At 37.7% G+C, this 24686-nt stretch overlaps 2 protein-coding genes across 4 annotated transcripts in view; both read right to left on the reverse strand.

Annotated features, from left to right (window-relative positions):
- The window catches only part of LOC124408861 (beta-1-syntrophin), a 207253-nt gene extending 198709 nt beyond the window's left edge, over positions 1 to 8544 (reverse strand). For all 3 annotated transcript variants that reach the window (XM_046886115.1, XM_046886114.1, XM_046886113.1), the window contains exons 1-2: positions 8405 to 8544; positions 5144 to 5690 (exon numbers count right to left, since the gene is read on the reverse strand). In XM_046886115.1, coding sequence (XP_046742071.1) covers positions 5144 to 5690; positions 8405 to 8506 — 649 coding nt within the window. In that variant the 5' untranslated portion in view covers positions 8507 to 8544. The remainder of the gene's footprint in view (positions 1 to 5143; positions 5691 to 8404) is intronic.
- A 4543-nt stretch (positions 8545 to 13087) lies between these two features.
- LOC124408438 (purine nucleoside phosphorylase) lies at positions 13088 to 23632 on the reverse strand. Its single transcript, XM_046885329.1, has 7 exons — positions 23616 to 23632; positions 23440 to 23585; positions 19168 to 19262; positions 17834 to 18012; positions 16474 to 16649; positions 14182 to 14372; positions 13088 to 13534 (listed from the first exon to the last, which is right to left on the reverse strand). The coding sequence occupies exons 2-7, from the start codon at positions 23556 to 23558 to the stop codon at positions 13311 to 13313; spliced, it is 984 nt and encodes a 327-aa protein (XP_046741285.1). The 5' UTR covers positions 23559 to 23585; positions 23616 to 23632; the 3' UTR covers positions 13088 to 13310.
- Between the last annotated feature and the right edge of the window lie 1054 nt (positions 23633 to 24686).

Genomic DNA, 24686 nt, shown 5'->3' on the forward strand with positions numbered 1-24686 from the left:
TAAATTTGTTTATACATCAAAAACAGAATATCATACCACATCAAACTGTAAAATTCTCCGTTGTTAATAGAACAAAAAAATAAAATAAGAAATGTAAAAACTTTTGAAAACACGTTTCTAATAAACGTTTGCTTTTTTTTTACTTTTTTCCAAAAAAATTTTATCACTTCGTAGTATGAGATTTTCGCAAGCAAAATCGCAGGGTTATTACATATGTATATATATGTACAGTATATTCCCTCCCTTCTTCCTCGAGCTCGAGCGCTGTTTATTTAACATATAATACAAATGACCGAACGGTTTACTCTTCTTCCTCAGTCCTCGATGTGAAAATCGATCACGCAACACAACTACCACGTGTATAGCTGATTCACCTTGTACAACTCTCGTCTCTTCAATCAACATTCACCGGATCGCTGAAGCTTAATTGTTTCTCTTGTAACTAATCTGATAAAATCTTTGGTTCGTGTATTTCATGTACAAATTGTACTGTACATAATAAATATGTATAACATAACGTGTATGCGTATTATTATTTGTCTTCTTTTTTGATTTAAAAAAAAATAAAAAAAAAAAATACAATGAAACAGAAAATGCTCGTATATTTTAGTTATCTGGTTTTTTATTATCATGTTACATAGACTTCGTGCCGGTATAATTTTTTATTATCCTTTTTTTTTTTTTTTCTTTCTTTCATTCTTTCTTTTTCTTCTATTTTTACTAAAGTTTAAATAAAAACGGTGTACATAAGTGTACATGTATATACATGTGTATATATAAACTTGTACTGCACAATGAAAAACAGCCAGGCAGTGGCGTGGCTGTTCGGAAAGAAAAGTTTCGACAAGTTCTTAATCGCGTTAAGCCCGCAGTCATAGACAACCATAGAGAGAAAGAGAGAGAGAGAGAGAGAGAGAGAGAGAAGTAGAGAGCAAATATATATATATATAGGGAAACGCGTAGTTTTTCATTTCTACGCATTTTATTGTATTGCTATAGAATTTTATAATTCGTATTTTATAACCGGTCTTAATATGCAGGAGACTAATTAAAAACCCTTACAATCAATTTTTATTACGCCACACACAGGTTCGATCGTTCGTTCAAGTAGGTAAAAGAATCGAAACAGGAAAGAAGAAGAAGAAAAAAGCAGTGAAGAAAACCCAACGTAGAAGGAATAACGAATAAATCTATGTCGAGGGATTTCATTCGCGCAATTTTTTCTCTTTCTTTTTCATCAAATTACGCCGAATCGCTGTAAATTCGTTTTGCACACAGATTTTCTTCCGTAAAAAAAAAAACCATTACTCACACATATTCGTGCAATATTTTTTTCAAGCCTCAGAAACCAGCAGATTTAAAATCTTTTGCGAAAAGTTTACAACGACGAGAATTTCAATCGACCCAATTTCAAAAATCTCATCCCAAGCAAATCGAATTATTGTAACATGGATATTTTCTTTGTTTTTTTTCTAGTACAACATCTGAAAACTGTTGAAACACAAAATTTTACAAAATATTCTCGAAGTTTTTAAATATAATAATAATTTTCTCAAAAAAGGAAATAAAAAAAATATATATTTTGAATTGAAAACAATGATACAAAAGAATATCTTGATCAGATCTGAAATTACCAATCACATTAAGATTACCTTTTAATAATCAGATTACGAATTGCGTGTGAAGAAAATTTTCAATAATCGTCCATAAAGCTTGATATTATTGTTTTTTTTGTTCAAATTTTTCTTTTTCTATAATTATTTAAAATTTCTCCAAATCGTATGGAGGCACTTTTACAAAATACTTTCGGTACCAGCATATATATATATATAATTGAACGGGATGTGCGTGCGTGCGATGAATGATATGACATGATCGAGCGTGACGAGAATTACGGAAGATGAATAAGGACGACAAACTACACGGTGCAATGCGAGGCGGAGAAAGGCCGTAGCTGTGGCGTGATGACGAGCAATTAACAATTAAGTATCGGTACCGTAGTAGTGTTAAACTATGCACGACGCGATGGTATAACAGTTATACATAACATTTACGAGAGAGAGAGGGAGAGAGACGAACAGAGAGAGAGAAAGATGGCGGGGGTGGGGATGGGGGGGTGGAGGCCGTCATGTTACCCTTAATTATAGTCGGCGACGAGTTAGAGACACGACGTCGCGACGATGATGACAAAACGACGAGCAGCTGGGGCGTCAAACGGCCGTCGACGAAACGCGACGAGCACTTCGTCATTAAAAAATAAAAGAACACAAGGCAATGTAAAGAGGGATGCAAAATGAGAAAGAAAGCAAAAAAGAAATAAATAAATAAAATAAAAACCGTGACGGGAATTTCGCAAGCTGTTATGTATGTACCTTCACGTATAACTTGTGGATATGCGAGAATATTTTACCTTAAAAATTTTGCAAACTGTCCGTGTAATTATTTTTTCTTCTGTTCGTCGAAAAATATTAAATAATATATATATGAAAACATCGACAAGGTGAGGTTAATAATTAGTTGTGATTGTTAATGTCACATTTCCTTATTATTTTCATATTTTTCCACCGTAGACAAAAAATATATTTTTATTATAGGTAAAAAACGAAAATTAGTTACATAGCTGTAACCTGATGAAAAAAAATCAGTAATTACTTGAAGTTAATATTCTTATTTTATTATCGTCACTCGTATTGTTCTTTATTTCAAATTTAACGAAAATTCGATGTTTGTTCAAGAATTAATTTATACGCGTCAAGGGTTGATTTGACCGAAAAAAATGTATTTACATTTAAAGAAATAAATTTTATAACGAAAAATTATAGTATTTTATCTGTAATCACATTAGACAGTTAGTTACTTGTGTAATATCTATATTACACGATTTTCCATCAACTATTTGAACGAAATGAAATTTTTTTTTCTAATTTAACCCATCGGAGATAATACCTACATACATATATATTCCATTCCCTATAATTTCAATCACCGATTGCCATTTTATATAGTTTCACATTCCAGCATCAAATCAAGCTGTTATATATATATACCTTTGCTATATGTATACAACATGTATATATGTATATATATAATATATCTTAGCTATAATACAGTTAATGAGATCTGAATTAGGCTCACGATTTGAGGTCGTGCGGTGGTGGCGAAAATCCCTTTACGTACATTTTGTTTATATACATATATATCTATACACACACACATATATGAGGTATTCGAGGCACGAAGAAAACCATGTTAAGCACAAGTCGAAGCAACCAACGTAACAAACAAATGGAGGCTCTGCTTATGTTGGCACACACGTATTAAAAGCGAAACGTGTTACTGTACAGAAATATGAGCTTAAAGGCTATGCGTATGAACATATAATATATACACGAGGTGCGTACACCTTGGTTTGCTAATAAATTTGAGACCACATTGCAGGTACTCACTAGTTTGTATAATCACCGATTATTAGCAAAATTATGTGGTAACTTGTCGGATCGCAATTTCCACATCAACTTTTGTTCCCTACGCTTCTCCGATAACATGTGGTTTTTTGAAATTTTTATAAAAAACAACAAAACGTCATTTTAAGCAATATCTCGACATGTATGGAACGTGTATTGTGATTGATTGAAACCGGGTGAAAAGCACTTATTTCTCACGAAGCTTTATTACGAGTTTAAATTTCAGGCTGATCAAAAAGTTATACCTTCACTGACGTGTCTCCTTAAATTATATATATTCCCTTTGATATATTTTCATAAAACATTATGCTGAGGTTTATCAACCGTGAAATAAGTTTGATTTCGTATATCAATTAACTAACGGTTTAGTGAAGATAAAAAAAAATTATTACTAAGAAATGGTGATAAAATTCTCTAAAAAAATTACAGCTAGTATAATGACGATATATATATAGATGTGATGAACTTACTGTGAAAATTTCGCAAAGAATTTACCGAAACTTCTGTAAAAGTTATGAAACTTTCGAAATTCTGCGTCGTGTCTTCTTACGAGGATTGAAGCTTCTGCGCAATGAATTTTTAATTGAATTTACTTGCAAACGAACTCCCTTAAATCCATAAAACTTTAAAATCGAGTCGTTCTCATTAAAACCGATCAGCAAGATTTTTTTTCTTTTCTGTAAGAATTTGGGTATCTTCTACGCCAAAGATGTTGAACCTCTTTAAGTTCTGTTTTTCTAAAAATACATTCTAACAATAACGTAACAAACTTGACCCTCATTTCTCCTACCAATTGATCACTCTTATCAAAGAATTCTTTTTCCGTGGAAAGTAAAACGATGTATAAAAAAATCAATCTAGTTTGATCGTGAACCAAGTTGTTTGCCTTACATTCTGATTTCTGATAACGAACGAACTTTAATCAGTCGGGTATGTTCAGCCTCAAGATCATCATTTCGTCATACTTTTGCACAGCTTACAAAGTTTCATTTGCTCCTCGAAGCCTGGTTATTACGAATCTCAAAATTTCGCGCAGCATACACGAAATCAGAAGAAAATCAGACTATAGAACCAATGAAAAGTAAGATTAAAGTCAGCAACGTGATTGCAACGTGATTTCGGAGAACGAGAATTATCAAAAACTGAGTAAACGGTGTAATAAAGTAAAATAACGTAGATATGTACTTATACTTTGAAAAATTCAACTTTTATCCATCAAAGTCGTTTCAAAGCTAGAAAGTACTTCTATTTCTTCCTGACGATTCGTAACGTCAAGAAATAATTACATTAACATGAAGATTAAGAAAAAAAAATGGTTATTCCAGAGATTTCGGATTTTTAGTCAAAGCAATAGGCAAAGATTTTTTTTTTCTACCTCCATACTACAACAAACAGGTATAAATAAATATTAACCCGACGAGTTTCTCGTTCGTAAAATCGTCCCCAAAGTAATAATAGTATTTCGTAAGTAGATAAATCCATTCATTATTTAACCAGGAAAAAGAATAGCGCATAGCGAAATCAGTTTCATCGTTAAAAATTCCATTCAAAGATAAAGAAAGTATGAAAATCAGGAAAAACCTCATATTTTCCAAAGTTCGCCCGGGGTGGGTATCCCCCCAGTTTATCGATCTCAGCAGCTTACAAAACGTGAAAATGAAAACGTGATTTCCACTCACCTTCAAGCTCGACGACCTTCCCGGCGCGTTTCAGAGCCTTGACGGCCTCGTCGTGAGTGGCTTCCCTGAGGTCCTCCCCGTTGACGGCGAGTATGGCGTCGCCGACGTATAGTTGTTCGGTGGCGTCGGCGGCCATGCCCTTGAATATTTTCGATATAAGTATAGGCATCTTGTTCTCCTTGCCACCCTTTATCGATATGCCCAGTCCGTTGTTGTCGCTCTTGACGACGCGGACGACGCGTTTCTGGTTCGCGACGCTGTCCGGGACGTCGGGGTCGTTCAGACTGTCTATGTTGTTGTTGTTTATGTTGCCGTTGAGGGAACTCGCGTTCTCGCAGCTCTCGTCGAGCGTTATGCTCAGGTAATCGTCCTCCAACGACACGAACACTCTGTACCACTGACCCCGCACCTGCGTCTCCATGACCCCCGCTCTTCCCACCCCCGCACCTCCGCTCGAGCCACCCGTCACAACCCCTTGGCCACCCCCGCCGCTTCCCGCGCTGTTCAACTCAACCATTTCGATTTCCTCGAACGTCTGCTGGACTCGCTAAGAACCGAAAAATAAAATTTTTTTTTTTTTAAATATAAATATTTAACGCATTAAAATTTGCTCAGAACAAATCACGCCCTACGATTTAACACCGTGAAGATTTCAACCTGTAGGTACGCACTTCTGTAGATTATTATACTTCGAATCAGTTCTTTGGATATTAGATATACATAATATTATTTGTCTGTTTGGTGTGTAACTTGTGTGTTAATTTTTTTTGTATCTTTTGAAAGCAAAAAAACATACGTTGTAATCGTTAAAAACATATGTAATAAATAATTTCGAGAAAACACAAGCGGTAGAAAAAAAGAAATTGTAATTACTCCGCACGAAATCAGGATGTTATTTATATATATATATTACGAAAGAAAGGGTATAGATCTGTGCATAGAAGTAAAGACGAAAGACGAAAAAGGAAGTGGAGAGAAAAGACAAGCCGAGAAATGGGAGTGTATGTGTACATAGAGATATATACATGTGTGTGTATGTGTGTGTATATATATATATATATATATATGAATACACGAGAGAAAGAAAAATATAAGAGAAGGGAAGAGAGTTTCCCAAGGAGGTAACGAACCGACCAACGAGTTTTCGAACGAATTGAAGGAACGCTGCTGCTCGCCACGTGCTGCTGCTGCTGGCTTCTGTTGGTTGATGATGCTGTGTCACTGCTTGCAGAAAACTTCTCCCTCGATACGTTTATAGACATATTCTTTGTGTATATATACGTGTATAATCGTACATACTAGGTAGAAGATAAAAGAAGAAAAGAAAGAAGAAGAAGAAGAAGAAGAAGAAGAAAAAACAGCAAAGAAAAGAATGCCAAAAATCCTCGTGTAAATCTTGCAACAAAAGGAGAAAGAGGGGATTAAGAGAAGAGAAAAGAAACAAAAAAAAAAAAACAAACAAAGGAGCGGAAGGAAAATAGAAAAAAATTTGGACGAAAGAGAACAAACGAGATATAATTGAATGAATTCGAACACGCATAAAATCATGTAACGCCAATAACTGCACATTATGTATTCATATAATATGTACATACGTTTCATATACCTACGAAGGGGACATAAGTATAATGACTGTACAATTGCTAACTTCACAAATGTTGGGACAACTATACACGAACAAAGTGTACAATTATTGATGAAGAAAAAAAATTCATTTTTCAGACAAATATCAAAGGACGATGCATAAATAATCAGCAATTATGTAACAACCGAAAGTTTATCAAGATTCGCGAAACTCGTTTTTCAGCTTCTTGATCTTGGTAGATAATTTTCAAATTTATTACGATAGTCTCTTATGTAAATTGGCATACGTATGTACGTATTCATAAATAATCACATATCGTTTTCGGCTGATTCTTGTGTATTTTGTACAATACATTGGAAGAAGAAAAAAAAAAAAAAAACAAGCAAGCTGATTAATAGAAACAAATTTTCAGACAACTTTTAAATTAAGCACGACAGTGAAAAAAATCCTACTTTCGGATTAGTTTGAAAGAAGTAAAATGACAAAGAAGAAGCAGAAAAAGAACAAAAACATAAAGAAGATATCGGACTATTTATAACACAACAGAATCTAATTAGAAAACTAACGAACCTCTGCGCATAATCTTCCCTCTCATTTGTCAAAGTTAACACTCTCATTATATTATACCAGAGTCCCCTTAAATTTCTGCGTGACAACTATCTAACACACCTATATATATATACACACACACACGCCTGCATATCTCATGAATCATAATACGTGTGTGCTTGCCTCACAGGTATAATTAAATCTTTGCAAGTTATATTTTGTACAAAGGTGGCGATATATTCGCCATAAAAATTCAGTCGTCAATTATTGGCTACTTAGAAACATTGGATTCAGCAATTATTTGCATAATTTATATATACATATATTACCAAATACTATACCAGCATAGTACTGTCTGATGGTGAATTAAACCAATCATTAATACGCATATATAATATATGCACAAGAGCATCAAATTTCACGAACAAGAGTAAAGTTATCGTCAATTAAATCAAGTTATATAATTCGTCAGATTTCATATACTGGATATCATAGATTCGTCAATATATGTTATGTGATGTTATATATGTACACATACATGTAAGTATATGAGTAAATTGCATAACAACGTACAAATATGAAATTGTAGCTAAACCGAAAGGTGAACATAAGAGATACGTAATATGTATATGTAATATAATATGGAACAAGAACGAAAAAAGTAGAAGAATAAAAAAAAATATATATAATCGAATCATCGACAATGAGCATGAAATAAGAATAGATGTTACAACAACAACAATAATAACAGAATAATAATAATAATAATAATAATAATAACTCAATTACCTCGCACGAGAAAAAAAAGAAGAAACGTTATTACCAACGTAAATTGCTAAGGTCGATTCGTTATGCAACCGAACAAACTTAATCAAGGACACGGCTATGTAACGTGGCCTAAAGTGTATAATATAATTAAAAAAATAACGTGTTTAATGTGTAGTTCAAAGTTTTGGTACTTGTGTGACGTTCTTTTGCTCTTTTGCTCTTTTACCCTCTTCCCCCCCCCCCCCCCCGCCCTCGTTGTCTAATCTCTCGCTAATTTATAACCCTTTTTCACTAACGTGCAATGTAATGTGATATATTGATTATACGTGAACAGTAATATCTTATAATTATTATATTACCGATTTATGGGCGTGTATTGGCATATATATCACGTTCTTGTCGATTAGCCTATTTGAATTTTCGTAAAAATGTTCTCTTTCTCCCGCCTGCTGTTCAATCATTCGTGCATAGTTTTGTCCAGTTTTTGAAAATGAAAATCGACGGTTTTCGTATCCTACGTCACACCACTCTTTGATTTATTACAGGTACACGAAATTTGAGGCTTAGAAAAAATTGATCACTGATAATCCATGATTGAGAGATTAAGAAAATCGAATATAAAATGTGAACGAGAATTAACGATAATTCTTCATTCACTTGCCACGATTGCCCTTGTTGTTGTCGTTGTTGTTGTTGTTATTATTATTATTATTATTACTATTTTCATCGTTATCACCTATGTTGTTGATTTCTTTTCTTCTTCTTTCACACGAAATTGAGGCAAAGCGTAGTTTTAGCGACATGACGGTAAAAACAAACTCCAATCGTTCGATTGCGGCTACTGCATGCTGGCGCAATAATTATTACGCCGATTATCCGTTTCCGGAATATCGCAATAATTTATTTATAAATTTTGTGTCAATTATTTGATCACGCATTTCGAGAAAAACAGTGAATCGATCCTAGTCTTCGGTTCACTCTGTATAATGACCCGCAATTACTATTAATCTTTCGTGACTAATCGTAAAATACGCAATCACACGCGCTGTGAATTATTTCTACTGAAATGAGAAATTTTCAAGGATCTTCGGAATCAAACAATCAGCAGTAATTGTACAAATGTAAAAATGAAAAAGATGGACGAGAGAGAAGAAGGGTCGAGAAAAACAAAAGAACGCGGACGCGTTTTTCACCTGTTTACTTATTCACCATCCGTCTATCTCGTTTCGACTTCTAGCTTCTAGCTTCTATCTCTTTTTATTTCAGTTCGACGTCGTCGTCTTCTTCCCACCTTTAATCAAACTGCGACGATAAGATTCGCCGATAATAACTGTGCTGCAGCAGTGCACGTCCGGCGTCCGACGATCAACGTTCTTAATACTAAACAGTCGACGATCGGGGGCGAACTTCAAGCCGCCGTTCAAACCCGGAACCGCAACAACAACTGAGCATCGCTGCTGTTCGAATTCTCCGATATCCCCGATTTTGGCGGGCTTTCGGTATCGCGCCGCACTTCACACACTTGCACACACACACACACACACTCACTCACAGGATTTTTTCACAGAAAAACACACTCGGCGTTGTTAATCACCGACTTTCACTCGTCGCTGCCTCCGCGTTGTTGTTTACCACTTGCCACTCGGCCTCGCCGATCCGTTTCGTTCCTAATCCCAGTTTAAACACCTCGGAAGAATTCTGAGGCCGCGGGTTACTCACTACACGGGAGTATTCCACTCGAACATCGCTCACCGCGTTCAAAATGACCGCGACGCAATATCGCCGCCCGACAAACACCGACCAAAACGTTTCACCGACGCGATCAGCGCCAGACTGAGCCAGAATCTCTCTCGAGGGCGACACGAGCTACCGGCGTTCGAATCGCTCCTTGCCCGCCGGTGAACCCGACGCCGAATAACGGCGACCCTCGACGCGACGCCAGCGACTCTTGCGGATCGAATCCGCACTTGTTGCGCCGCGCTGTCTCGCTCGCACCTCCCCCCTCCCTGCTCTTGTCTCTCTCTATCGACTCGAGCTAAAGGCTTTTTTGAACTTCCCGCCCAGAGGATTCCACACGAGCGTTTTTGCACCGAAGGTGCGGCAGGAATGCAGCAGGCTGCTGGCAGTTACGGATCTTATCGAGACGTGTAATTCGTGTAATTCGTAGTTTACAGGTTTCTTCGTATAGGGGGTAACGAGATCGTTCCAAACTTTGGGAAATTATGGATTTTGAGATTATAGTTGCTTGTGGAGTTTGGAAAATTCGTTGAAGCGAAACGGAAATTATATAAATACCGATCTGTTTGAAATGTGCCAAAATTGCCAGAGAACTAGCGACTACGGATCCTGCGGGGATAACTTCAAGCTGTACAACTCACATTTTACAGTTGACTTCTCTTTTACAGATTCCAACTACTTCGAGTCAAGGTAATTACTTTAGTATCGTCGCTGAAAATACTTCGGTAGGTTAATCAAAAGATCGAATATACTTACATTATATGATCACTCTATTCTTTCGGGATACTTTTTTTTTACATCAATTTGCCGACCACTTTTATTAACCACTAGTACTAAGTAAAATGGCGAAAACTTTTAGTTTTCCAAAATTTGACCACATTTTGATAAACTCTAAAAGGAAAGAAACTTCACCGACACTCCGATAAATATATGGCGTTCCCGATGAATGCCGAATTGACGAATTTGTGTAGTGTGGCAAGCAATACGCCTCACCTACTATCAACTCCTGTTGATAGGCGACGAGATATACCCATCGACAGTCCGGTTGCCTGCGGTAAGGAAATAGCGAGTAAAAAACGGAGAACGGAGAAACAGGGTAAAAAGAAAAACGCTGTACATGCTCGGCGTAATGAACTGTGAAAGAATAATATTATTATTAGGAGTAACAGGCTGCAGGATAAAATTTTGAGTAATGGCTCGTCAAGTGTGACAACCAGAAATGATCGATCGTGTACATAAAGCCGGCAGTCTTACGGGTTAAAGTGATGCGGATATAACGTAATTTTTCTTCCTATATACTTTATTCGCCGTTGCCTGCTCATTGTCAGCTGCAATCTAGAAATTTCCTTCTTTTTTCGTCTGCTCCTTTTTTCATCTCTTTCTTTATTTTACTTTCTTTACTCAAGATCGAAGCGACGGCCCGATCCATTATAGAACGGGCGCACCCTCGTGTAATTTTATTATGTGTTCTTACACTCTCTGCAGCCGGAGCTTAATTACTGTTGAATAGAGACTTCGGATTAAGTTTAAACTTAAGAACGGGAATTCATCATTCATTTTTTCCCTAAATGGAACACAAACTTGCATATACATATATATAAAGTATATTTAAACTAATTATTCGCTAGTTCCGCGAATTATAGAGATGTACTATTCAATCCAAGGAAATTTTCGATTAGGAGAACAATATACTTTCAATTTTACCCTCAGGGATTCAATTGGACTTCGCCCTTTCAATAATTTACGATTTAATTTTAAGTATTTTATTCGCAAAAAACATTTCCCTGAAAGCAATTTGAATTTTTTAAGTTTTCCGGTCGAATTTCGCGTTCGTCATTTACAGTCGGTTGAAAATATTTTTCGCTTCGGAAATCAACGAAATTTAAAATATTATGCCGCAATTACTTATCTAAATTACTTTTGATCAACGATCATTAAAAATAAAAATTTTGTTGGAAGATTCTCCGGGATCGTATCCTTGAAGTCAGGTTTCGTCCTTAATGAAATTAAAAAACGTGATGTTCAACCGTTTACTGAGTTGAAATACTCCACATACATATATAAGAAGATTATAACACAAGAGGGTGGTAAACAGGAGATAAAACGAGCAACACTTATTTACCGTCAGGCGTAATTAACAAATGAGTCGGCGAGGGAATAATCCGCTTGTGCTCCATCACCTGCGATCCACATCCGTTAAAATACGGCGATTTTGTTTTCTATTTTTTTTTCTCTCTCTCCTTTTCTCTCTCAGTTTCCCTCTCTGTGTTTTTTTTATTTATTTATTTTTTTATTCGAGATATGAATTTACGGAGATTACAAGCTGTGCGAATCACCCACGTGGGTTACTGTACAAGCATGTATATCTGCATATATTTTTACGCACATATATGTCAACACACACTCGTAATGCTATTACATTTCTATCTGCAGAATAAATATTTTTGAACTAGTATACCATTACACATACACAAGGTATTGAAATTAAAAAAAAATATTGTCACGACCTGCAAAGCGGATTGGTTTTCACATCGGGGGTAAAAAATAAGTGTGAAACAATATTGTCGGAAGAAAATATAAGAGGTATAGATGAAATCGAAATAGTGTATTGCACAGGTAGTATAGAATCGTGAGACTTTTCCTCGAGCTATAATGGCTACACGTGTTTGGGACGTTGACAATGTTATTATAGCAGAGTGGGAAAACCAGGTCAAGAGGATTAACTTTAAACGGGATTTCAATTAACTGCCATTTTTATTTCGCATTGATATTTAATTCGTTTTATTTCTTCTTCCTACGAGTAAGTAAGTGAAATGAGAAAGATGAAATACATTTTTTTCGTCACGTTGAAATTCAAGCGACAGTTCAGGAGGATCAAAATTAAAAGATCCTATGAAGCTGTACAAGTATTCAGTAGCGAATAGTATCAAGTTGAGTAAAAATTGTCGCGCGATTCCATGAACAGATTTCTCGATGAATTCGTTGAACTCATCCGTCAATTATCTTAATTAGTAAATCTACTTAATTATATTGATGAATAAATATCCAATAAATAGAAAGAGTAAAAAATACACTATACAAAATAAAAACAACGTGAAAATCAAAAAACTACGGGTAAAGTTTTTTTTTTCTAACTTCGGTATAAAACTGCGATAATTAGATAAAACATATAAGAGGCTTTTATAGATTCTACTATCGTTGATAAAAATCCTTTGACCATTGTGTCTGTCGGTCTTTCCAAGTAACGAAAATCGGCATTATACAAATTCGCAAATTTCTTCTCGAAACTTGAGGACGCATCGTGTAAATTCTCATAACTATTTACGGACGCCTAGATCATGTGGCTACAAACAGTTTCCCAGAGGAAGGGTTAAATATTCCGCCAATATCCATCCCTGCAGAATTTTCCGGGTGAGGGTACTTCCGGCGTATGAGATGTCACACTCGGAGGAATTGACCCTGGATATCGGCGGTCCCTTGGCACCGGGTGGATGAGCATGAGGAAGTCGGGAGGACGGCCTGCAGGGCTCATTTGCCATCCAAGCTGAACTCCTTCGCCACGTGGACAACCATTCGCGAGACGAATTCCTGGAGGAGCGGTTGACGAGACTTTCCAACGTCCATCACCTCCTCGTGATTCGCCTCGTGGTTCTCCTCGTAGTCCGTTGGCGACTTGTTCGTTATCAGACTGAAGGCGAAGACCGTCATGTCGCAGTGTCGGGCCATTATCACCTCGTGAACCGTCGACATACCTGAGAGGTATAAAAAATCCTTCGTCACATCAATACTCCAAAGTCTGATAATGCTCTATCAGATCTTACGATCCTTCAAAATATCTTTAGTCGTTCTTCCATGATTTCAAATGACAAATTCGTTTCAAGAGACTTTAGGTCGTTTTAGATATGTACTTCAAAGAGCCTAGTAGACGTTGTTAAATGGCTTTGTGATTATCTAAAAGACTCGATCGAAACGCAACCAGAACTTTGTATCAATTTAAACGATTCAAGTGATCAAGTAACTGTACTTCATATCTTATCTTTGCCTGAGTGGAACGAACATAGCGCTCAAAAGTGACATTGAATACTTACCTATTAAAAAAAAAAGGTTTCAAGGATTGGATACTGTAGAATAACTTGAAATAAATGTTCACAAAACCATTTCAAGGTATAAAGATGACATCAAATTATTCGAAACGATTGTAGAAGGAGTTAAACAATGATCAAGGGTCATCAAAAAGCCCATTAAAGACTCGCCCCAAGTTGAAAAAAAAAACCTTTCATATCAGAACGACTTGTTCTCGATTGCGAGTCGAGGTTTAAGCCTGACTTGATAAACGCCTCGGTAAAGCAGATCGATCAACCATGGCAAGTTTTCGGGGCTAAGAGCGTTGAAAACTCACCGACTGCGTCGACGCCAACCATCCTTAGCATCTTAAGTTCAGCAACGGTCTCAAAGTTCGGTCCACCAAGGCACGTGTATACTCCCTTATGGACGATGTCGGATATCCCCATCTGCTCGGCGATGTTTTGCCCAGCTTCAAGTAGCTTCAAGTTGTAGGCTCTGTTCATCGGCGGGAAACGAGGGCCGAACCTAAAGCCAACAACATCGGAGGCAACGATTTAGACGGGTCCAAGATTTACAGCCCACTTAACGCGCTTTAGGAGTGAACTCTACGGCGGCATAGTGCCAGTGCCTCCCCCCCCCCCCCCCCCCTCATTCTCGCTACTCATCGATACTCAACCCGGACCCCCGGCACTTAGTCAAGATTATCCTCAATTATTCGATTCCATTTTGGATCGACATTTGTCAAGGCGTTCATCCGCCGTAAAGAGTTTCGATTAATTGGAACATCACTGTGCAGGAATTAACGTATGCGTTCGAGGATGAAATTAATTACTAGATTTTATCATCATTAGTCAAACCGAGAAACAATTACAGACGGCATAAATTCTGTTGCAGTAGGCCAACCAATTTTCGGGTATTGAAAACCAGCTCATGGTCTACATAGGAATTGGTTCAAAGATCGGATGAATTTTCAAAGACAATCTTTGAAGACTGACGGTAATTAGACAGAAGAACAGAAGCTAGAGATGTCAGGAATTTGACAAGATTCAAAACTATAAAACTTTGTTGTTGTTTTTGATACGATTCTAATGTTTTTCGGCTCATTTTGAACGCTGGTTGGATCTTCAAGAGCTGTCCTTATTGCTTTTAGACGTTGAGAATGTCGTTCCGTGATATTTTGCTTACTTTCAGTTCAGACTGTGGGTCTCATTAACCCTTAAGCAACAGTTTAGCCAATCTGCCTGTGCGAGGTTAGCGGTGGAAATAATTCCCAGCGTTGCGTTGGTGGCACGAAGAGAAGAGGGTGGTCCATTAATATCTCTTGGCGAGTGACAAAAGTAGGGTGATATAAAGTGGAGGAGAGAGTCTGGGGCGAATTCTTGTTCATGCCGGGTTGAGAAAACGGTGCAAAAAAGAGGAGCGGAGGGCTAACGAAGGACGGGGAAGGAGGATCCGGGATACCGAGAGAGGCAGAAGTGGGAGCGACCCGGAGAAAAGAGTTTTCTGAGCAAATACGCCAATCAGGTTCTTTATGCCGCTCTGCAAATAGTTCATCAATTCGATTCAGGGGATATTCCAATAAGACAAATTAATTCTTATTTTCCTTAGCCTCTTAGCTGCCTCGGGGCTGCACCAATTCGCCTCTTCTCGTTACCCCGAAAGCCCCGAAGAATCTCAGACCCACCGTCTCATAACACTCGACTGCTTTACCATTTTCAATTTACAGACTCTCCGTAACTTCTTCCGAGAGTTAGGAAGTTGGAAAACGCTGTCTAACTTTGGAGTGTTGAAATTAGGGCTGCGCGATTAACAGTCGTGGAATGCTGATAATTGTCTTTCGAATTAAGAGATTAACCGACGAAACAATTAGACAGGGGCGATTGATCGATCAACTAACAGTATCCTCTTCGAGAGAGAGAGAGAGAGGAATTGTAGTAAGGTTATAGGTTTCAAGCGTTTTAAGGTCAATAATCGTAAAACCAACCTCCGTATGCGGCTCAAATTTACCCAAGCAGATCTAATACGGCGGAGGAAAGTTCCGAAAGTGGTGCGAATTTCGTGAAAGTCGAAATTTTACGGTTTCTGGAATCACTGGTTCTAAATGTGATGTAAAAATTATGAAATTTTTAATACTGAGCTGAGTTTTAACATCGTGTATTTCGAAATGAAAATTTCTGGACGCCAAGGACTTTCTGAAATTCCTCAGATCTGAGTCCGACGCTTTTTCATTAACAAAACAAAACAGTGGATAGAATGAAAATTCGTTTCGCGAGAAACGTTACCTAATTTCTGATCGAATCGAGAGATTCGTAGCTTGATTTTTAGCTTGGTTACACACTTTAACCTACATTTGCTACAATATGCCTCCATTTTGAATCGCCTATATTCTGTAATTCGATGAATCAAATTTTCAGCCTCTCGTTGCACCTTCATCCCATACTTTTGACCCCTGCCCGACTCTACGACTTTAAGGGTTGATTCCTTGAATTTACAATTCACGCGCGAATCAGACCAAAGTACCAGGGATTTCGAAACTACGGTATTTTCCTCCGCATTCCATTGCAGCTCTACGTTGAGTTCCGAAAGAAAATCTCCCCCCTCCACCCCTTCCACCCCTTCCACTTACCTGTCGTCGTTCGGTCCCTGCAGGGGGTTGTTTCCCGCGAAGCCCATCATGTTTACGTGATCACGCACCATCATGATGTCCCCAATTTTGTAATTCGGGTTCAGACCTCCCGCCGCGTTCGTCGCTATCAGGTGGCTCGCTCCTACCAGCTTCATCACGCGAACGGGCATCGAGCACTGTGGAAACGTACAAAATTCATCATTATTACAGGCTGTACCTTTGTTTGTTCGTTTTACTCCCTCCGTTCATCCGTGAGGGATATTACACCGTGAGAAAAAGAAAAGAAACGGACTTTCTACCGACATGTAAACTCGTTATAGAAGATAATTCATTCGCACGATACAACGATTTATTATCAATTTTTCTCCAATTAGGTTTATGAAGAATGTTTATCCAACCGGAACACTCATCAAGCTATGAAATAAATTTTCTAAAATACTCACCCTCTTTATTCTATTTGACTTACGGTTGAATCTCCCCCCCCCCCCCCCCTCCCCCCATCCGTAATCGTGGATGATTGGTTTTTTGATTTTTTTCCAATTTTATTTAACGTTATTTTATTCCACGCAGCTATTAACTAATAACTTGGCGTAATTTTCTACCCCCTTTAGTCTATCTGAGACTAATTTTTATTTCAGATCGTGAAACATGTATGGGGCGTTTTTGTAAATCAACCGACGCTTCTGAATCGCACAGCCGCTGCTTGTTTATGCTAATTTCAAAGGGGAGCCCGAGAATCTTAATCATTTTCATTTAAATTCATTACTCTCATGGTCGTTATTATGTCTGAAGGTTTTTGCCTCCGCAGATGAGGGAACAATCGTTGCCAGAGGTGAGCGTGGCTTAGGAACGGCGAAAAATAATCAGAGAAAAAGGGAACGGAAATTTTATGTCTGATTGTGAATGCAGCGAGTAATAATTAAAGCCCAATTCTTATCGCTTATACGTACATTCATTCGTTAACACCGACTTTAAAACCAAGCGCCAAAGTTAATCGCAGTAAATTGAAATTCCTCTCTTTTTTCTCTAACTGTCTAAATTTTACGAGCGAATTATATTTAACGATCTCTTAAATTTATTTATATATCAGTTACAATATCTGAGTACAGTGTATCAACTGATCCGAAAGGCCTAATCTTATCAATGAAAAAAGCAAATCGAAAATAACACCGGTCAGTTCGTTTCCATTCTCTGATTTTCAATTAATAAGTCGTTGCAAAAATTATTTCCTGAGAGATATACTGAATTTTCTATTTATTTTAATTAATTAATTAGCTCATCGCGATTCTCTGGTTTTTTCTTCCGAACAACACTTAATCAATGTTCAAAATTTCATGTTTCAGATCGACAAGTATTTCACCTTCCAGAGTGGATATCCCTCGTAGTAGTGAAACCTCCCCTGCATGCACATTATCGGAACACCCCTAAGGAATCCGAAGACGAGTTGACCCATGTGACCGGGGACAGTTGACACGGGAAAATGTGGAATGGACTCGTAGGCAAAGCAAACTTTATCGGTGAGTGCATCGGCCAATGAACCTGTCACACAATTCAAAATTCCGATTGTCTTTATTCGTACATCTTAGCATTGAGCTGTAAATTTTGAGAAAATCACAATAGCGAAGAAAACCTGAATTTCTCCATATTCGGGACAAATTCTCTCTGCCTGTTATCCAATTATTTTATTACCAAACAATACCACGTGTCATATAATCGTCAAATTCTTCGATGAAATAATGAGGGTAAAATCACCAACGTTTCGTTGCCAATCGCTTCAGAATGACGACAAAATATTACCTCATAGATTCGTTAGATTTTTATTCAAGAGGGATCATTTTATTCAATAGATTAGTTTTTGCAATGGGATGCACTAAAACTTTTCTTTTTTTTTATATCATGTCGGCATCGTTGAATATTTGATTATCAATATTAAATTGGCTGCTCAAAAAGTGCAAAATCTGTTTCAGATAGAGAGAGTCATTTAAACAAAACGAGCTTTTATTTATTAGTTCCATAGATATATGTAAAGTAGTCGATGTGCGACTATCCAGTGTGATAAAAATTCTAAATTCATCTCCATTAACTCGAGGAATGAACTCATCGCCTCGATTCATCGTCCGTATAACATTCGGGGTCAATATCATCGCGTAAATAGAAATCGGCGTATTCAAATGTGTATTACGTATTCGTCTGAGATTGATAATGCTTCGTTTCGCTTATTCAAGGGGGTTAAAACGGTTCATGAACGATTCTGAATGGGGTTTATTTGAATTGGGTGAATTTTGAGCGAGAGTATTCAGATTAGAGCGGTGGTGACGGCAGAAGCTTTCCTCCGAGAGCCGTTTTACGGGTCTCCGAATCAAGCTCGAACGGGGTTCACCTCGACGTCGTCGTCGTCGTCGTCGTCGTCTTTGAATGAGAAAATTCATTGGATTGAAAGTTTAATTATTTAGACGTTGGAAACAGCCGATTAAAGAGGCACCCGAGCCGCGATTAATTACGGACGGATGCCCGGAGATCGTGTCGTAATGTTGATAATCCAATAACAGTGAAACCCCGAAAGCATCGAATCGGCACGGCGCTTTGGGATTTAGAACAGTCGTCAAACCGGCTTTGCAAGCCCCGGTTATTCCCGAAAGTTCCCGCGGGTTAAAGACACCGAATTTTGCGTCGCGTCTCACATCTGTTTCTTACCCATTCCCGAACCGCAGATCACAGCGATTTTCGGCCTGATTGATGTCCGCTCCAAAAGGTAATTCGCAGACTCTTCGAGAGCCTCGAAGGTGTACCTGAAACAGAGAGAAGAAGTTGGTTGATCAAAAACTTTTTACTTGCTTTTTACCAATTTTATTAGAGGGTGATCGTTGCTTGAATATTTTTTAAATAGATATTTCATCGAGCTGGAAAAATTAAAAATACTGAAATGATAATCGAAGACTTTCTTATTGTTAGACAGCTTCAAAGAGGTTAAAAATTTTGTCGTTTTGCTTCTATTTCGCTATTCAGTAACTCATTTTATTCAAAATACTACTTACTACTAGTCACTGAAACGGATTTTATTTTTTTAAAGTATAGCCAATAGCAATATTGCCAATTTTTGATCGCAAACAATAAGAATTAAAAATTTAAGAAGGTGAACAGGATAAATAAAATATTTTTCAGTTAATTTTCGGAAAGTAGTCTTGATCTGAACGAAATGAGCCATCGCGAAGTGAAATCCAAAGAATCTACTGAATTTTTGACGCGATTTAGAATGAAGCATCAGTATCTAACGTAAGCTTTTATTTATAATCCCAGTATTTGATATTCTCTTATTTCTAAGGAAATCTTGGCAACTGTCAGACGTAAGAATCTCAGGTATACTCAATGTGTACGAATTTAAATCCCGGTGAGAAGCAAATAAAAACAAGTATAGTTTAATCGTAGTCTCATTTTAATCACACGATAGCAATGCCGTTTCATAAAAATTGGCCAATATTGGCAATAAAATGCCACCGTGCTGTAGGTTTTAAAAATATTTTCATCTCATCTTCTAATTATCGATTCATCGATTTCGCTGTGAAAATACATCGCAATTTTACAGACAATTAAATCAATTATTGACTGCTCCGTCAATAATTTTGTCAAGATATAGTTTCCATGAAAGGATAAAAAATGGCGCTTCGATAAGTCATTCCACGACACCATTTGACGTACCCATAATACCTCAGTGACAACTCAAAGGGTCGTCAAGTTCCAGTTTGGTTAGCCTTCCTGAAGGAGAAGGATCGCATTCGTCCGATCGACGACGAGGGGGTTGGAAGGAAGGGAGGGTTGAATTCAGCAGATATAACTTGGAGGTAATTTCGTAATAAACCATTAACTTTACTAATTGGGTACTCAAACGAGGTAACGCTGTGTTCCGGGCGCGGGAAAGTTCGAATATTACAAATTAGTTGTACTACGAGGGTGCAGCGTGAATCGGGGTTGAGAGAGAATTCCGTTCAGACAACCATTTCTCCCGGCGCATGCACGCGTCAACTTCCGTTCATCACGCGTGCACTGCCGTGCACCGTGATAATTCACGAGCTTGCGCGTAATAAAGGGGCGAGGAGGGGGGGGGCGGGGGGGGGGGCAGAATATGAAGCATGGTTTGTCTAGTTATCCTGTAGATGCAGATATTCGCTCTGCTTTGCTTCGCTCCGCGCTTTGTTTATTAACTGAAAGTTGAGGAAATTGTTGTTTCAAACCAGAATCACGTCCTGCTGGTATTACAAACTCTATGCTTTTGTATACTGCGGTATATGTGATACAAAGTCGCAAACTTTACCTTCAGGGAGACTTTTATTCACGTGTTTCAAAAGCTCGTTACACACAATTTTTACTTTTCATTGGATTCTCTGGTCGGTCAACAGTGCGATTCTGTACGCAGGAATAAAGGAATCGAATAATGCGATATACGAATTCACTATCGCAATTTCGTAGAATACATGCCATTCCTTTATTTCTCCGTCAAATGAAAAAATGGGTTTGCGGTGTTTTTGTTCAGAACTGCATTTTTCGTGTTTCTGACACGTGGTGTTTAGATATTTGAAGATACATGTGTCAACGTCGAAATCGACCAGGGCATCCCCTCGAGCAAGTTAATTCTTACACTGAATACCGCAGCTTTTCGAACAAGTCGGTTTTTGTCGATGCACATTCATAGTTAAAAAAAAAATACCAGAATCTCTACGAAAACTGTTAAGAAAACTTGTTCAAGAGGCTGCAAAAATTATGACAGTGATAACGATGAGTCGCAACTATATTTTCATGTCGATAGTCACGATCCGCGACTCTTCCAGTCTGTATATTGCGTCCAAATCTAAATCAGTCACGAAACGTGGCCTTAAAACGGGGTTCAAAGTTCAAGCAGACTTCGCCGCGGCTCGCCTCACCTTGACCACGTTTCCGCAAGACCGCAAACTCGGAAAAACAAAACTGCGGCTACTTATCATCCGCAAAGCATTGAGCTTCCGAGTAGCGTGCTGATAAATTATAACTAACGTTTGTAACATCGTAAAATTTCAAGTTCTTTGCCATTTTCTTTAATTTTCGCTTTTATTTCCAGTCAAGTTGATCGTTGCGAGGAAATCTCTGCGCTAGTACAGATCGTTGACAACGATTGTAATCAATGTGTAAGTAAATAAGATTTTCCCTTGAATCCATTATGTCCCCCCCCCCCCCCTCCGCCCCTTTCAATTGCATCTGATTAATATCATAATATGTGCAAATTGGGAAACATCAACGACTCGACGTCAATTTCCGTTCGCGTTTTTCCGCCGGAATGGATTCCGGATATGGAATGATCCGGAATTTTTTAGAACAGAAAACGAGCGGTTGATGATTGGATTTTTATCATGGTGAATTATTAGGATATCGATACCGATTGCGACGTGTTGTTCGTGTCGATGAAAATAACGATCTTGATAATTATCAAGAAAATTGACAAATCGAAGCGCATATTTCTTCAGAAGTCGCGCGATTTTAATCATTGTATGCGGCAATGCTCGGCGCCCAACAACATAATATTGCTCATTAGTAGTAATCGCGTTTTGAGAAGAGAGATAAAATATACCGCGAAATTTGTCAACTTTGACCGATTTGCGCAAGGTTTGATTACTAGTCTCTTTAAATTGATACCCGACCTGACAATGGCGCCCGAAATTAAAAACCGATAAATTACGAAATTAGAAGTATGGTGATAATATAAGTAACGATTAGGTGATATCAGTTTTAAAACCAAGTACGCATAGCGAGATTGATTTTCGAAAAATTGACAAGACAATAAATCAAAAATTACATTCATAGAGCTAATTGCAAAATTAGACATTTAGTAAAAAAGTTACATCATTTTTACGCGCGACGGAGTTTTCTCTTCTAAAATCAAACGAACTCGTGATGAGAAATTTTTCAACCGATTTCCACAAAATTTATATAAAGAACGATATGAATGAGTTTCTTGTACTATTCGTCACATCACGATTCTTCTTTTCATTCTAAATAATCTCTTCGTGACAATACGACGTGATTAATCGCTCCCTGTACTTCTCCCAATAAACTTTATCTCGTTCGTGTGTACAAAGAAAATAAAGAAAAGTTATTGAGATAGTACTTAATTACTTGATTGATAGAATACTAAACACATACTGTGAGTGTTGTGGCAAAAAAACGAAATTTCTCGAAGACACACACTGCAGGATATCATTGACTTAATGTGCAAATTTTGGAAAACAAATTGCAATATTACAGGAAAGCAAGGATTCGGTAATCATCTCTTTCGCTTAATGCGTAGAAAATTCTCATTACACTTTATCAAAAAAGTGTGAAAAACGAAATAAATCGATTTTTGGTACGTGCATCAAAAGTGTATTAAAAACATCCGCTAATTTTGACAGTGTCAGTGAATTTGAACATATTCAACTACTGTTGGAGTATTCATGACCAGGAGTTTACTCCTAAGTAGAATGATTTCGTCGAGGTAGGTCATGTGCGAAACTTTTTATTTATTTCTACGACATTTCGGCTGAGCAGCTGCCAGCCATTTTCATAGTATAATAAATATATAAATGTTCTATGTTTTCTCTATGTATTTCAATGTATAGTTTCAGTCTTCAAATTTGTTTTTTTAAATCAGTTTAACAATACACAGAGATAGAAAGTCGTAGAAATAAATAAAAAGTTTCACGTTCAACTGCCGCACAAAACGTCCTCTATTACGCAGAAAATAATTCAATGATTTCGTACAAAACGTGTTTGAATCTAGTAATTTTGCATCTTATTTTTGTATCAAATGACACTTTCCTAAGTCAAATAAAAAAAAAAGGGAACACTTCCGATGACTTATTTGATCACGACAAGTTCACGGCAACGAGTCAAAGAGTCTGACTTTGTCGGATTGCGAGGATTTGAAAAAACTTTTGTTGCCAAATTTTTGTTAAAACTCACACACTGTTCGCTGCCACATCGACGAGTTCATTTTCCTGTTTCTTCAGGCGTATAGCATCGGCTGTTGAAGCAGCGGCAGTGGCAGTTGCATGACCATTGGCGCGATGATGACGAGACATGGCGACGAGGATGATGATCGATGAATTCAGCAACGCGGAACTTGACGACGGTCCGGTTTTTCAATTTCTCAAATATTCCCACGAGTCGAATCGATACGACGCTCAGGAATCCACAAGTCGAATGTCCATCGGCCAGCTGCGCTCCTCTCGATTTATACGCGGCTCTGAAGCCGGGAACGTATCATTTTTCACCGAGGCCTGGGGGTTTTGCTTTATTTTCATAACGACGACGGTACAAAGCCGTCGGCCAATCACCGCCGAGATTATTAGAGGGAACACAGAGGCCACGTGGTGATAACCCGTCAGCCTAAGTAAATGCTCCAATTGCCTTGTTTGTCCCACTCTTCTGACTCTTTGCAACCGCACACTCTTACGTAGGGATTGCTTGTAACGCAACCGGCTTAAACACACGCATTGGCCAATCTGCTGCACCTCGATTCAACATTTGACGTTGGAATCCTTGAACGATAGTGTCTTCATAATTTTTTCGCAATTTATTAACCACCCGTCCTTATTTTTCACAAGGAAAAAGCGATGAGGCAAGATTAGGGACTGAATTTTAAGGTCTGGAGAATCATTTTCTACCACTTTCGAATTATTGTGTGTCTAAGCAATTTTTTGTTCGACGATGTCTGGAGAAGGAATTTATACGGATTTGAATGATCTTGGTCTCAATCGTTGGGACTTATCGGTAGGTAGAACTGATTAGATTTTGGGTCCGAAGGGTCCAGCAGTTTCGAAGTTATAAGAATAAATTCATCATAAGATAAATGAAAGTGATAAGTGGTTGATGGAATTTTTCTTATGTTGATCTTAGGAAGTAATTATTTGGTCATTTTTTTGCTTCTTTAAATCATTTGAAATAAAGTTAAAGCAGATACAACGGTCTGAAAGAAGTGGTTAATCTGAGTGACTCTGATAAATGAACTCACTTTTTGTACTCAGGTTGTTATTTGAATAACAGAAAAACCGCGTGACTGATGAAATTAGAAATTCAGTCAATTCTAAGGTACGAAAAGCCGCGTCAATTGACACCAGAACCATTGAAATCCGTCAATCCATTCTCAAGATATCATCATTTTTAGCTCTTTTTAGATTTTGTTATTCGAATATCTCGAAAATTGCTAA

This window comes from Diprion similis, chromosome 8 (assembly GCF_021155765.1).
Source record: "Diprion similis isolate iyDipSimi1 chromosome 8, iyDipSimi1.1, whole genome shotgun sequence".
Classification (NCBI taxonomy): domain Eukaryota; kingdom Metazoa; phylum Arthropoda; class Insecta; order Hymenoptera; family Diprionidae; genus Diprion; species Diprion similis.

What these genes read in the sequence shown, in the direction of transcription:
- LOC124408438 (XM_046885329.1), bottom strand. Translation starts at nt 23,558, where the DNA reads ATGTCTCGTCATCATCGCGCCAATGGTCATGCAACTGCCACTGCCGCT. An exon ending in GATGTGGCAGCGAACAGTGT is followed by an intron (nt 19,263 to 23,439) that starts GTGAGTTTTAAC and finishes TCTCTGTTTCAG; the next exon opens with GTACACCTTCGAGGCTCTCG. An exon ending in GATCTGCGGTTCGGGAATGG is followed by an intron (nt 18,013 to 19,167) that starts GTAAGAAACAGA and finishes ATTGTGTGACAG; the next exon opens with GTTCATTGGCCGATGCACTC.